Raw genomic sequence first — 14,565 nt, forward strand, 5'->3', positions numbered from 1 at the left:
AGACTACTAAATCGACAGTAATGAACTATGTACATTATTATTTTTAGTTTAAGAAATTGTTCTCGGTTTAAAGACTTAATCTTTTTTATTTCGATCTCTTTGCAGATGTCTAACACAGGAAATTGGATGCACATTCAGTACCAGTCCAAATTGCAGGCCAGGAAAGCCTTGAGCAAAGATGGAAGGGTGTTTGGTGAATCTATAATGGTTGGGGTCAAGCCTTGCATAGATAAAGTAAGTCCTTTCTCGTTTAGGTGTGTATAAATTCTATATTTTAGAGCTGGGTGCATCCATCTTGATCAAATTCCATTTAGTGTTGCTTATCATTCACCTAGCTTTGTTTCTTGAGCTTATGGATTCCGTTCACTGGTGCAATAACTGTTGGTTTTAAAAGCACCGTCAATCCTATGTATTAAGGCTCACTCACCTGAAAATTAATAGGAGTTCCTTCCAGTCACCCACATCCTCAGCAGTTTTACATTTTCTGAAGGAGCATGAGTATTCTAGTGAATGTGACCTGTAGACTGGCTTCCTTCTGCCCATGTCTGCTTTTGACCTAACCAGGGCTGTCCTTAAAACTTGATGTCCTTTGTGATGTAAAGGTTACTGTGTCATGTTTGCCAATAATTTTAAATGTGCGGTTTTCTTCAGATCTTAAACTTGTTTTGATAAAGGTCTATGGGATGGAGTCCTTTTACTTGTGGTATTGCAAAAAGAAAGGGATGTAGTTAGTCTGTATTGCGCCTCCTCATTCACGCTAGAAGACGTTACCTGGTCTGATCAAAACTCTATCATTAATGTGGTTCTTGAAGCCTTCTTCCTACAATCCTGTCATTCAGTGAATAAAGGATTTCCTACTGAGGTTCTGGTTTCCGGTGTGCAGTGCCATATGTATGGAGTGGATTCACAACTTTGAATCTTTTTGGTAGACTTTATCCAAATCTTATCAGAACTAGCTGATGCTAAATGCTGATGGGTAGTGTTGGAGAAATATGGAGGATGAGTGAGCTTCCATTCAGTAACTCTGCATGACAATTATGGTGACCAGGTTACTGAATTGAAGTTTTAGTCTCCAGTTTCAATTACTTATGCTGAGGTTTGCTGTGGATAAGGTTAAATTGCTTGTATTGTCTCTAAATGTTTGCTCTTACTTGCTAAGGCTTGATGTTAGTTGAAACCTCTTTGCCGGCTTCTTTCCTTTTATTTAGTTGCAATATTGTCTTGGGAAGTAACCGAAATAAGAAAGATAATTTACCTCAAGTAGAAGTGACTTTCTACATTTTCATTTATTCTTCGGATTAGGTTGAACTAAAGCCTACCGTGGACTTCCGTTCTGACCAAACTGATTTTTTTTTTTTTGGATTTTTTTTTACTTGTCTGTTTCTCTACTTGAGCATTGTGGCATACTCTAGCTACAGATGTTCCATACAAAGTGTGGATATAGTGCGGACTTTGTATCTAAAACAAATTGGAGCACTCGTCCATGGTCTCCTTGTTTCAACACAACCTTCTCTTAAAGTATGCCAGGCTGCATATTTAAACCCACAATAGTAGTTCCTTTTTTCAATCAAAGGAATCCCTCAAGATTACATTTTATTTGCCTTTCATCAAAGAGAGCTAGTGTTTTGTTTCTCTTGCACTAGATCATCGTTATTGTGTGCCAACATTTTTATTCCCACATATCAAATCGCTAGTTATCTCGAACTGCCTTCTGAAGCCTTAGAAATGGAAGATGCTATGCAAATGCTGGTCCTGATGCTGCACTAGTGTGGGCTTTCCCTTCACAGTTAAATGCAGAGTTCCATTTCAGCTTCGGTCTAGAGAACTTCAGAGTTTTTGTGTCCTGCAGAGTATGCTGGGGCAGTGGTGCCCAGCATAGCTGGGTGCCTGAGGAACAGGATGAACAGGCTATACCGTAGTCTGTTATGGTTCATACCTTCTATTCAGCAGGATGTTATCTGTTTGGTTGTTGACTGTGATGGTAAGGTGGTTCTTTTGTATCAAGTTGGCATTCATGAACGAGGTATCCAAGAGGACTAGGACTGGTTGGACAAAAAGGCAATCTTTGAATAGAAGACCATTATCAAAAGATTTGAGCATAGTTTGGATTTTCGATCCTTCTTAGGATAAACATGAAAGTGTGCTTGAATAGCCATTGATGCGTGATGTTAGGGCTTTTTATGAGACTGCCACGTTTTGGAAAAGACCACAGCATGTGTTTTACACAGCCAGTTAGTGATAATCAAGCTTGGTGAGGTGGAGAGCCTTAGGGCTGATTGTCTTCTCATCCATACAGATCATTATGCCAGCATGAATGCAAGAACTGTAGATGAAACAGTCTTCCAAGTGTGATCACCACATGGATCATCCTTGCACAGTGCTTCATTGGCATCCTGTAATGCTTGCAGCAGAATTCAGAAGATCAGCTTTCCGAGCTCTGTTGGGTCCATGTTGTGTGTGTGTGTGTGTGTGTGTGTGTGTGTGTGTTTTTTAATCCTATGCAGACCGGCTACTGATACTTTTTTTTCAGTCTCAAGCTGTACCCTCTTACTTTATATTTTTTTTAATTCTCCATGGAAAGGTTTTCAGTCCTAATTAATGTTTTGTGTCTGCAATATGAGCACCTGCTCCAGACTTTCCTATAAGACCACTGAAGCTAGGGAGGGGCGGTCTCATCCATCACCGGTGCCCCCACCTTGCATAAGTCCACCCCTTTCCATACCTCGTTTTTTTTTTTACTCACATGGGTGTGGTTGGATGTTCTTCACCAAATACATGTTTGGCATCTGTGTGTTTTCGCAGTTGTTTTAATTAAGTGATTCCCTGTTTTGGCAGTTGAATGTTTTCTGTCATTCTGTTTCATTGGTGCTATTGCCGCACAGCTCTCCTAACCTCTTTAAAAAAAAGATGTAGATAGTCTGAAAGATAACACGCTGGGAAACGTATAAATTAACATATAACTCATTAGCTCATCTACCTTCTCACTACTACTCAAACCCCCTCCCACAAATAATTATTTACTTTAGTGTGGTAAGGAAAGCGGTTTGATTTTAAATAATGCCAGTTAATCATACAGTGATAACTGAGTAAGACCTCAGGGGTGGGTGGGCGGGGCACACTGCTACACAAAACGTGTCCCTGATCTACAGTTTGACATATTAGGGTGCAGAAGCCTGTAAATCTATGAACAATGCCAATCCTGGAGAAGCAGTGCCACAGGTAATTAAATACATCTAAGTCCAAGCCCAAAATACTCTAACCTTTTTAATTTTTAACAGCCTTGATGTCCCTTTTCAACAACCGTACCCAAATCTAGGGTAGCACATCACTGCAGTCTCTAGGAGTTAGCTTTCCAAAACTCAATGTTTCCATCGGCCACCGAGGGTAAAACTGTTTTGTAACCGCAATTTAGAATAAAAGCCTTCATAATGCTCATAATGTTGCATGTCCCGTTTTAATAAAATATTTATTTTCTAGAGTGTAATGGAAAGCTGTGACAGGTATTCCACGTGTTCCACATCCTCGGTCTTCACACCACCAGTGAAAACAATTGGCACGCCTGTACAACCTGCTACAACTCCTAGAACAACTACAATGCGACCACTTTCTGCAGCGTACAAAGCATCAACCAGTGAATATCAGGTACTGAATTGTTGTTGCAAAAGTTACATTTTGCAGTTCTTGTGTTTAATGTGCGTGGTACGAAGCTCTTTCCTGTAAGTGTAAATGTGTTACATTTTTTTAAATGGGTTATTTTGTATTTATGGTTTCATGCAACTTTTGAAGTCCTCTAACTTGGGCATTAAGGTCACTGTTACGGGTTTTATTCTTGTACGACCTGGCAAAAGGGAATTGGAAGCTAGAGTTACACAAGTGAGATACCAATAACACAGTTGAGGGTAATTAAAGTGCCTTAGTGCACCAGAGTTGCATCTGCTCCTGTTGATCATGGGATTTAAGTTTCACTGAACTGTTGACAAAACAGTTCAGGCCTCACTGTTTCTACCTGAATTTGGTTTTGGAATATCGATTGCCTCTAGTCCAGAAGCGAAGAAGCCACCATTTTGTCTTTAACCCCTTCCGTGCTCCCATCAGCTGTTGGCCGACGGGAGCACTCCCTCCCTAGTGCTGCGCACAACCAACGGTCGACGCAGCCCCACCCACCCTTTAGAACGCCTGCACCGCGGCAGAAAAACTGCAGCGGTTAAGGCGTTGATTAATGCACCCTGTTGCTTTAAGGATAAGCGGAAGCAAAGCTAGTAGACATGCCTTTTTAGGTTTCGCCTAGCGGAAGCTGCGCTCTGCGCAGCTTTTCCGCGCAGGCGAAATCCTGTTGAGAACCGTAGGGTGCTTTGGTTCGGCCCTCGTCGTTGATTGGCTGGCTCCGTAAACGGAGCCTTGCCATTGGACGAGGGGCCTGTCTGTCAATGCCGGACCAGACACGGGGGCGTTCCCGACATTCTTTGGCTTTTGCCGACGTCACGCGACGCCGGGAACGCCCCCGTGTCTGGTCCGGCCGGCCGTGCTTGCTGCTGTCCTCCCTCCTCCCGCCGTCCCCACGTTTCCCTCCTCCCTCCCGACGTCCGTGTCCTTTCCCGCCCCCCTCGTCCTCTCCCGCCCCCCTCGTCCTCTCCCGCCCGCCCCCCTCGTCCTCTCCCGCCCCCCCCGTGTCCTCGCAAATATTGGTGTCCCGCCCGGGGGTTTCTTCAGCCGGCCGGCCAATCCCAGCGCGGCCGGCCGGAAGTGCCCGCCCCCCCCCGCCGCCCAGCGCGAGAAGAGGAGCCACGGCGAGCGCTGGAAGTCTGCGCTGCTCCCGGCCGGCAGCTCGGGGACGCTCTCAGGCCTTCGCACCGGACACACACCTCTTCTTCGCAGCGCTACGGTGCCTCCGGGTGCCCGGGGGCAGCGGAGCTCCGGCGGGGGGTACTCACCAGCCGTCCACCTTACCAGAGGGCCGAGAGGAGAGCGGCAGCACCGGAGGCGGCCTCGTAGGAGCGGAGTGAGGCCAGCCCGAGTGTCACTTCCCCCAGTGAGGCTGCCGGGACAGCTGCATTGATACAGCCCGACTAAAAATAACCCCGAATGTCAGCGAGGGAGGGCAACTCCTGCGCCCGGCTCCCTGCCCCGCTCCCCAACCCCCACGCGAGCTGTGGGAGCGCCGCCGACCGAGCTGCAGACTGCAGTGCTGCCGGCGGTGGCTGATCACGGTGAGTTATCTCGGTGGGTCAGTGCGTCTGCTGCAGGTGTGCGTGTGTGTGAGTCTGGGACAAGAGGACACAGAGGAAATAGCCGACCCGAGGGTCACAGGTTGAGATCCTTGCGGGTCAAGTCTGCGTTCCATCCTCTCGAGGGAACTACATCCAGCGTTAATCTATCTCACTACAGCGCTTAGAAGGGCTTCTAAGAGACATGCAATCATTGATGCTTGTGTGACTGTGAGATTAATACAGCCTAGTGAATTGATCACAATCTTTAAGTCTCTGGGGCAGATACAAATATGCTGATACCCATTCAACACACTGAAAACGTGTTGTTCTGTAGCAATGGCGCAAGCCATTCTTCCTACTGCCCTTTTATGATGTTACGCCTTTTTGTAAATCGCTGTTTTTGCCAAGTTTGTTTAATGTGTGTATTAAACGAATTGCCCTTTGGTCCCTTAAACATAGTTGGACTTCGCTTTCCATAATATTGATTGTTGCTCTCGTAGAGGTTCTCTGTTCTCAAAGACTGTTGCTACATTACCGGAATGGAAGCAGTAAAATGATGGTTAAAGATTAACTAGTCATTCGAGGGTAGGCTGGCATGATGGACTGGGTGCACTATTGAGACTTAATCTGAATACAACATCTTGCAGTACATATTTTGTTACATTCTAATTTCCAGTGACTTCCCGCACACCATGCCTCCACCCCTGAGTTGGTTTAAGGATTCATCTGCTGGTTAGTATGACAGACCCTGCCTATTCACGTTCTCAGGGTCACCTTGCCGCTTCAGAGGCCCGAATCAAAAGTTAAGCCCCCCTTTAAATCGTGGCCTTGTGGGACAGTCCGTTCTGCGCATGCTTCTTGCTATCTTGTTGTTGTTCTACTCTTTAGGGGACATGCGCTTTTTCAAAACTGCACATATTATGTAACACATTTTTGCCGATTTAAGCTTCCTCTTTCCATGCCTATATTTTATTAATCCAGTATGTACAAGCTCAGAGAGCAACCTCAGAATGGAAGTGAGATTTCACATTTCCTTTTATACAGCTTGGGGCTGCCAGACACTGGCTCGGATTTCGCCACTCTCACCCTGATATTTGAAACTGGACGAACAATGCTCTTTCTGGTTTCGAGCAGTGCTTAGCACAAGATGGTGCGTCGAATTCACCCTCCCCCATGCAGAGAGCGTTCGTTGGAGCTTCGATGCATGGAGATATCAGCAGTTTCTCTGCGTTCCCTTTGTCCGATAAAAGGTTGTTTGCCAACTTCATACGTGGCCTTTTTTTGTTTCAATTCCTCACCGACTACTAGATGGCTTGATAAATCGGCATGACAATGCCCTCTTTCGCTTGCACGTGCCTCAGCTGTTTCAGGGTCGCATGTGAGCGCGAGCCGCGTCTCTTGGTGTTCTGGAAGTTTTGTGCGCTTTGTTAGTGATACTTGGTTTCCACGTCCATTACTGACATTCCATTCCGTCTATTTGAGCATTCCATACTAATAGTGCTGAAACTTAAGACCCTGTTTACACTAGTTCAAGGCCGTGCACGTCGGCATGGCTCGCTGTATTCATCGGGAAGTAGACATTCCAAAAATCCGACAACTGCACATGGTTTATTTTTCTTGGTATGTGAAGTTTTTGTAGCCAGTAAGCGTGCAGTACATTCAGTTGTCTTTTTTTTCTTGGTGGTCTTGCAATCTGTATTGTCCCAGAAGTACCATTTCTTAGTCTATTACAAAATGTGCCTGTCGGGTGTGTGAAAGCAACTGTTCATTTGCTGCTATACTTTGTAAAATACTCCTCCTGTTGCACCCAAACGAATTTTGTATTGTTTAATATACTTATATTTTTAAAATGCTTAGGGGGAGTTTCCTAGATCAAGGATGACTTTGAGCAAGCAGATCGGAGTCCAAACAGTGATAATGTTTAGGTTTCGTCTGCACAGCGCTTGGGATGGGCTTGTGAAATCTATTATTTTTAATATAAATCTTAAAAGGAGCTTACTTCCTGCCCCCTCGCTTTCCTGGCATTTTATTGGTTCCTGTGTTGCTGCTTACGTTTCCTCCATTTCTATTGGCTGTAGCATATTGTACTGCATGTACCAATGCTTTTTACTTGTTTACTTCTCTTATCAATTTCCTGTAGCCGAAATACGGTTACCTTCCTCTTTAGTGGAACTATTTTTTCATAGTGTTTTGCCTCTTACTGCTTTTTCGTCTTGCAGCAGATTTATATAGCACAATCTATCACCTGGGCAGATAATGTTTGCCATGTCAAATTATTTTACACTTTGCCCTACCTATTTTCAATACCACATGCCTGCCATGGAGTCAACATTTACCATGTTTCTATCCTTAGCTTTATTGCTTCTTTAAAAAATGTTCTCCTTCAGACAGCTTCTTTGATTTGTTAGCCTTTCTTAGACTCTATATACAGGGCGTTAGTATAACCGTAGGTCACCGGGGAGTAGTCTTGCATGCCTCCTTAGGTTTACATATGAAAGTAATTTTCTATCTCGTTTAAAAAAAAAAAAAAATCTATCTATCCGTAGTTCCACTCTTAATTGTGGGGCTCTTTGCATGTGTGTGGGGCTCTTTGCGTGTGTGTGTGTGGCTCTTTGCGTGTGTGTGGGGCTCTTTGCGTGTGTGTGGGGCTCTTTGCGCGTGTGTGGGGCTCTTTGCGTGTGTGTGTGGGGGGGGCTCTTGCGTGTGTGTGGGGGCTCTTGCGTATGTGTGTGAGGGGCTCTTGCGTGTGTGTGTGGGGGGCTCTTGCGTGTGTGTGTGGGGGGCTCTTGCGTGTGTGTGTGGGGGGCTCTTGCGTGGTGTGTGTGGGGGGCTCTTGTGTGGTGTGTGTGGGGGGCTCTTGTGTGGTGTGTGTGGGGGGCTCTTGTGTGTGTGTGTGGGGGGGGGCTCTTGTGTGGTGTGTGTGGGGGGCTCTTGTGTGGTGTGTGTGGGGGGCTCTTGTGTGTGTGTGTGTGGGGGGGGCTCTTGTGTGGGTGTGTGTATTGGCATTGTAAATGAGAATGCCATTTATTTATCTGTTTTCAAAACCAACACATAAATAAAAAGTTTGCCATTTAGAATGCCAATGGCTCAAACTTTTCCGAAGGCGAAACCATTGCATTGTAAATGCTTGTTGTGTACTGCATTCAAACCGACACAAAAGGGAACACAGATCGAGAAACATACAGGCCTTAATACAGATAGAGGATCATAATCCGGGGGCAGTGAACCCTAGGTAATGTGCCTATAGGTTGTGGTGGGATGCCTGTGTCATGTCCTTCGAGAGAGAGAGAGAGAGAGGTGCGGTCTGAAACCATTGTTTCAGGCAAAATTACCCATTAAAGTACTGTAATGGAACATGTGAAAGATGACAAAAGGTCGCTGAATGCACCTTGATTTTATCAGGCATGGTATTTCTGTAAATACTAAATATCCTTTCTACCAGAATCAAACTAATACAGACAAAAGATGCGGCAAAATGAAAGCGGTGAAAAATCCCCCGAGGCCCTCACTCAAGTTGGGGACCGCAGGGGGAGCCCCAATGCCCCCGCGGTCCCAGCCGGCTCCTGCGGTAGCCGGCATTGGTTTTAGACCAGGGGAGCAGCTGACCTAAAGCTCCCCTTATCCAAAAGCAAATCAGCTTTGCTTCTTGGAAGCAAGAGCAGGTTTCCTGTTCTCTCTTCCAAGAAGCAAAGCAGTGTTTGCTATGGCAGGGCGTGAGCCGTGCTCCTGCCCTGTCAAAGCACACAGCAATGTCCCGGTGGTGGGCACCCTGGGACATTGCAGGAGCTGGCCCTGAGGAGTGACGCTCCACAGGGCCATAGAGGGCTCCAGGAGGGGGTCAGGCCATCCCCTTCCCTTCGAGTACAAAGCCCCGGGGAGGTGGTGGTCCCTGCATAATAAATTAAGACCCAGGGCTGGGGGTAGGGGGGTGGGCTCCTGCACATTATTGAAACATTGCCCCCAGGTCCTGGCCCTCAAAGCAACGGAGCGCAGAAGCCCGCACTTGCTTTAAAAAAAGTCTTCGGTCTAATTGGCGCACCTATCCCGAATTTGGCCCAAAAAATATTTTTTTAATGCTTGTTTTGGCCCTGGGGGTCACACAAGCAGGCTTTAGTGGGGGGTCAGGGTTTTTCTACCCTACCCCCTTTTCTTGTTTATCCGTTCTTTTTTTTTTTTTTTACTGTCTTGTTACTCTGGTCACAAGATGGCTGCCAAAACTTCCTGGTTTGAGTATGGGCACCCAATCATAGTGAAGCTCGTGCTCAGGAGGGTTCACAAACACTCCTTGGCCCTCTGATATATATACTTTTTAATTTTTTTAATTTCTCTTGAACTACTAAATGGATTTACACTATTTAAAAAAAAAAAGGTTGCTTTCTGAACCAAGAGCTTCTTTTTTGCCAAATTTGGTGTAATTCTGTTCATTAGTTAGGGCTGTAGCCGTGTCTGAAGTTCTTATGCAAAATTAACATGGAGAAAACGTTTTGGGACCCCCTTTTTTTCTTGGCCCCCACTTGACTATTCACCCCGAAACTTTTAAGACCTGAGCTGACCTGAATGAACAATTAGTTTGGAAAATTTCACAAAGATTCTTCGAACGCCAGAAAGATATTAGCAAAAGAAAAAAACTTTTTGAATAGAAACAAGCTCGTAAATATAACTACCTTCCGGCGACCGCCAGTAGGTAATATATCTATGCTTGGCTCCTCAAACAGACCATTATAGGCACTCACTAGAGGGCTATAGTCCAAAATTCTTTGAGGCAGAGAGAAGTTACATGTTTTGACACCACTGCCTTTCTCAAACAAGCAAGTGAGCCATGAACTGAGGTTGCTTCCTTAAATATATATTGCAACTTAAATAGAAAAATACAGCACACTATTACAAAGGATGTATTTTTAAAAACTGTATATAAATACACAGGACGCTCGGTTACTAATGGACATCTTGAACTCTTCAGACATTGTGCCAAAAGTAGCAAAGCAACCAGTCTGTTGGCTGCTCACTCTAAATGCCTGATAGTAAAATTCTCCATGTGAATATCTGTCGGTTTTACTCCATGTTGTCACAGTATTAATTCTATACAAATACAAATTATCCCCATATAAATCTTATCGCTCCAAGTTTGGTAGCACTAAATATTTTCACAATAAATCCAAGAGGGAGACCTTTTCAACATACTTTCAAGCCCATAAAAAAATTTAAAGCCCATGTGGGCATAAACCTACTAAATATACTTTAAACGATGTGTATCTCTTCCACAGTGCTGATTAGAAACCATTGGCACCTGAAAATAATAGAAGGGAAAGGAATTAACAATAATCAATTACCTTACGGTACCTGAAAGATTAAAATCCATGAACTGCCAGTGTAATCTGATTGCAGTAATGACTGTTTTTCATGAAAGTGTCTGGCAACTGGATATGGGAAATCTTTAGAAGTGATTGCTCTTCAATGTTCTAAGATTCATTTTTTGACCGGAAAGACAGTACTGGCAACATTTCAAGGGCATTCCAGAATATAAACCACATATGGGGTAGTACATGTGGTGAATATATCTATTTTGAGATATGTAATTATATAGGTGGTTTTATCAGATGCACTGCAGCTAGCCATAGATTTGCTGCACTTAGAAGGCCTGAAGAACAAACTATCAGGCCTTCATGTTTTGTCTGGTGAAAAGTAACTTTTTTACCAGTCCTTCAATGATCAGAAGGTGCACTGCCAATAGTTCATTACATATTAGTATCAGTACATAGTAATCCCCAGTATAATTGTATTAATCCATAGTGCTGTATACTACATGGTGAAATTAAGAGTGATCATGCTCTCATCAATTTTAATCTTGAGGGATAAGAGCGCTTCCCAACGCCACCTATTTTATTTTTTGCTTCCTATAAAATAAGCGGTCTTTGTCTAAAATGGGACAAGACGAATTTTATAAAAATCTGAAATTGTTACTGCAGTTTTTTCAAGTTTGAATTAATTAACCATATGGGATACTTCATTATAAGTTAGGGGAGTGGCAACTACAGGTGTGTAACAAAGTATTGCCTACTGTGGGTGTGCAGTATTATCAGGTCACTAACTTCTCATCCTTAATTCTCAAAGTAACATCGAGATATGTTACTTGATGTTTTTTCAGTTAGTCATTACATTGCTCAAAAGATCTCTTGCTTTCTTCAGATCACCATTCCGAATCACAAAAATATCTATTTACCGAAGTACTAGAACTATATTTTCATTGTATACAGACATGTTCCCTGCTCTACCGCCTTCTCCTCTCACCAGCTCCTTAGAACACATTTGTATAAATAGGGACGAGGCAGATGCCTGTCGCTGCCCCTCTTGTTTGTCGATTTAGAATAACCTGAGTTGCATCAAATATCTTTAAAAGCCAATGTACAATGCATTGCAGTAGTCCAGTCTGGAAGAGAGGGCTTGAATCGGAGGTTGCTGAACAAAAGGTAGAATCTTTTTTAGTGTCTTCATAATTAATAAACCGGTGGTCGGGAGTTTAAATATTGGTTAAGAAGGACAGTCCTATACAGCACCCAGGTTGCGAGCTGCGGTAGCGTGTTCAGGGCTCAACCCCAATGATTAAGGCCACCAAACGGAGGGCTAGTAAGGCACTGCTGAACACTAGTATTTCAGTTTTATCTGAATTCAATTGGAGACAAATCGCATTCATCCAGCTTGCTTCTTGCACAAAACAGTTTTTAAATTGATGTAAGTGCCTCAGATTCCTTTTCATTCTGATTTATTTGGGCGTGGCCTTAAAACTGAAAACCAAAAGAGGCAACCGGGTCAGCTAGAGGAGCGGCATGAATATTGATTATATTTGTGCAGGTTCTGCTGCGCAATCTGAACATTTTAACAAAAAAAATTGCTTCTATCGCAAACCGACAGTTTAAAAAAACGCAGCAACACGTTGCTGCGCAGTGAAAGGTAGTTTGCAAAGGTTGACTGGTCGTATTTCTGACGCTTATTTTTGTGTTTGTGTCAGATGGGTGCTAATGAGGTGAAACATTTGACCTGATAGTGATTACATGTGTAAAAATGACAACATGAGGAAATACTATCATAAAATGTGCTATTTAGATGACAAATAATGTAGTAAAACCTGCTGTATAATTTGGTCCTCCCTGACCCACAATTCCAGTGTCCCTGGATATCGGATCTTTAAAAGCCTTACAGCTAGATTCATGAAAGCCGTTTTGCGAGTCCTTAATAGCGATTATTAAGGAATCGCTATTAAGGACTTGCAAAACGGGATTCATGTAGGAATCGCTAAATAAATTGCGATTCCAACACATTCCTTATTTGCGATTAGCAAATTGCTAATCGCAAATAAGGAATAACTCCCCATTCATTCCTATGGGCCTTTAGGCCCATTGGAATGAATAGGGAGTATTCCTTATTTGCGATTTAGCAATTTGCTTATCGCAAATAAGATAGCGATTTCAAGGGTGCCAGGGGTGTCCAAAGGACACCCTGTAGCACCCCTGAAATGCAAATTTACGCAGGTGTTACGCACACACATGTCCAAAGGACATGTGTGTGTGTGTAACATGCAACCGAGAATAATGCACTAAAGTGCATTTTACTATTTTTTCGCTATTTACCACGAGGTCCGACTTCGTGGTAAATAGCGGCCAAATATTGCGAATTCGCAATTTTAAATTGGTTAATGAATTGCATTTAAGGAATCTCCAATAGAGATTCCTTAAATGCTATTCCTCGCAAATATGCGATCTCGCAAATAGCGATTTTTGCATTTGGGATGATGAATCCCAAATGCTAAAATTGCGCTCGCAAAGAGCCAGATTCTCAGAATCTGGCCTTTTGCGAGCGCTAATTCTTTTCATGAATCTGGCTGTTAGTCATTTATTTTATATATAACTGTAACCTTTACAAAATACATGCTGTATTGTAATTGAGAAGAGTGTCCGTTTTCAAGTCCACTCTAAGAACTACTGCTTTCATGTCTGAATGCACAATTTTTTTTTTTTTACCAGGTTGTTGCTGACCGACAGACACCAAGGAAAGATGACGGCATTGTTTCTAAAGCCATGGAATACATGTTTGGATGGTAGTTCGAGGGCGTGAGAGCCTCACTGATATAAACTTGTCAGCTTTTTTTTTGGTTAGTTATATAACCAACTGGCAGCACTATTCTTTCTGTCTACCTGGGATGGCAGTTGGCGGCCTTGGATGCTGTGCACATGGAGGGAGTGAACAGAAAATGTGGATTGTCTAGGTCCTCGTTATTTTAAGATAACTACATGTCTGTCATCAGTGTGAAAGTAAAATGCTGGTTCTACTGCATCCGTTACACCCATTTAATAAGGAGCAATATATATTTTGACTAAAATAATTGACAAGCCCAAGCAAAGGGACACTGTGCAAATTGTGACATGTTAGTGGGCTAAGGCACAAGTAATTATGTTTAATAGATTTTGTACAGCTGCGCCTTTTAACGTTGGAAAACCTTATTTGGTTGCTTTCCTACTTCTAGACGTACCTGATTAACACATGCTCTTTTAAAATGAATATTGTCTATAATGAACATGGTCTTAATGTTTGTCACTGTCCGTTTTTCTCATTGTTACATATTTTTAAATTTTTATTGTAAATTCACAAATAAACCTGTTGCATAAATTGCAGTCTTAAAGTGCTTTGAAGGAATGTTGGTGTTATGCCAAGTGCTTATCCATCGAAGTGTGGTGGTCCTTTCAATATATGCAAACAACTAATAAGGGTCAGCAAGGGTGGGAGCAGTGGGTAAATATTCGGGCTAAATGTTTACTGCATGGTAGCAGGTGTGTAGCTTCAGACGTACAGGTAAATAACACTATTTCATTCAGCCGAACAGGCTCTTCCAACAATGAGAGGAATCCTGTACAGTCTTCGCATAAAAAAGAATGTTGATTTCCAGTGAATTTAAGAATGGAAAATTGTTCATTGAAGACTCAAACTCATATTAAGCCTCATTTCGCTCTAGAAGCAAACAACAACATTTCAAGTTAGATCAACATGACATAGCCTAATCCATGTAGCACCAATTCTTACTCCATGCCTTCCTTTTTCTGTAATAAAAGACCTGGTTTACTGCTGCACAGAACTGTAAACGTTAAGTGTCAAAATTCAGTTAGTCACCAATTTAATTCTGACCTGTTTATGGGTACTCCCCTCTGCTCATCTGGCATCAACCCAAGTTTTGCACTCCCGAAATATTGTGAGTCAGTAAAGTACTCAGAAAGGTGTAGATGAGATACGTTTATATGTCTTTAATGAAATTAAGCTAAACGTGTGCGTTCAAAACCTTGCGACAACCATATATGAAACATGTTCTCAT

The 14,565-nt window shown here is 43.1% G+C and overlaps 1 protein-coding gene across 2 annotated transcripts in view; it reads left to right on the forward strand.

Moving 5' to 3' along the window:
- LOC147709103 (nucleoporin NUP35-like) overlaps window positions 1–14,325 on the forward strand; it is an 89,722-nt gene extending 75,397 nt beyond the window's left edge. For both annotated transcript variants that reach the window (XM_086927710.1, XM_086927709.1), the window contains 3 exons: window positions 106–234; window positions 3,478–3,642; window positions 13,226–14,325. In XM_086927710.1, the coding sequence (XP_086783836.1) occupies window positions 106–234; window positions 3,478–3,642; window positions 13,226–13,303 (372 nt within the window). In that variant the 3' untranslated portion in view covers window positions 13,304–14,325. The remainder of the gene's footprint in view (window positions 1–105; window positions 235–3,477; window positions 3,643–13,225) is intronic.
- The last annotated feature ends 240 nt before the right edge of the window (window positions 14,326–14,565 follow it).

Source organism: Lissotriton vulgaris, chromosome 6, assembly GCF_964263255.1.
Source record: "Lissotriton vulgaris chromosome 6, aLisVul1.2, whole genome shotgun sequence".
Lineage (NCBI taxonomy): Eukaryota > Metazoa > Chordata > Amphibia > Caudata > Salamandridae > Lissotriton > Lissotriton vulgaris.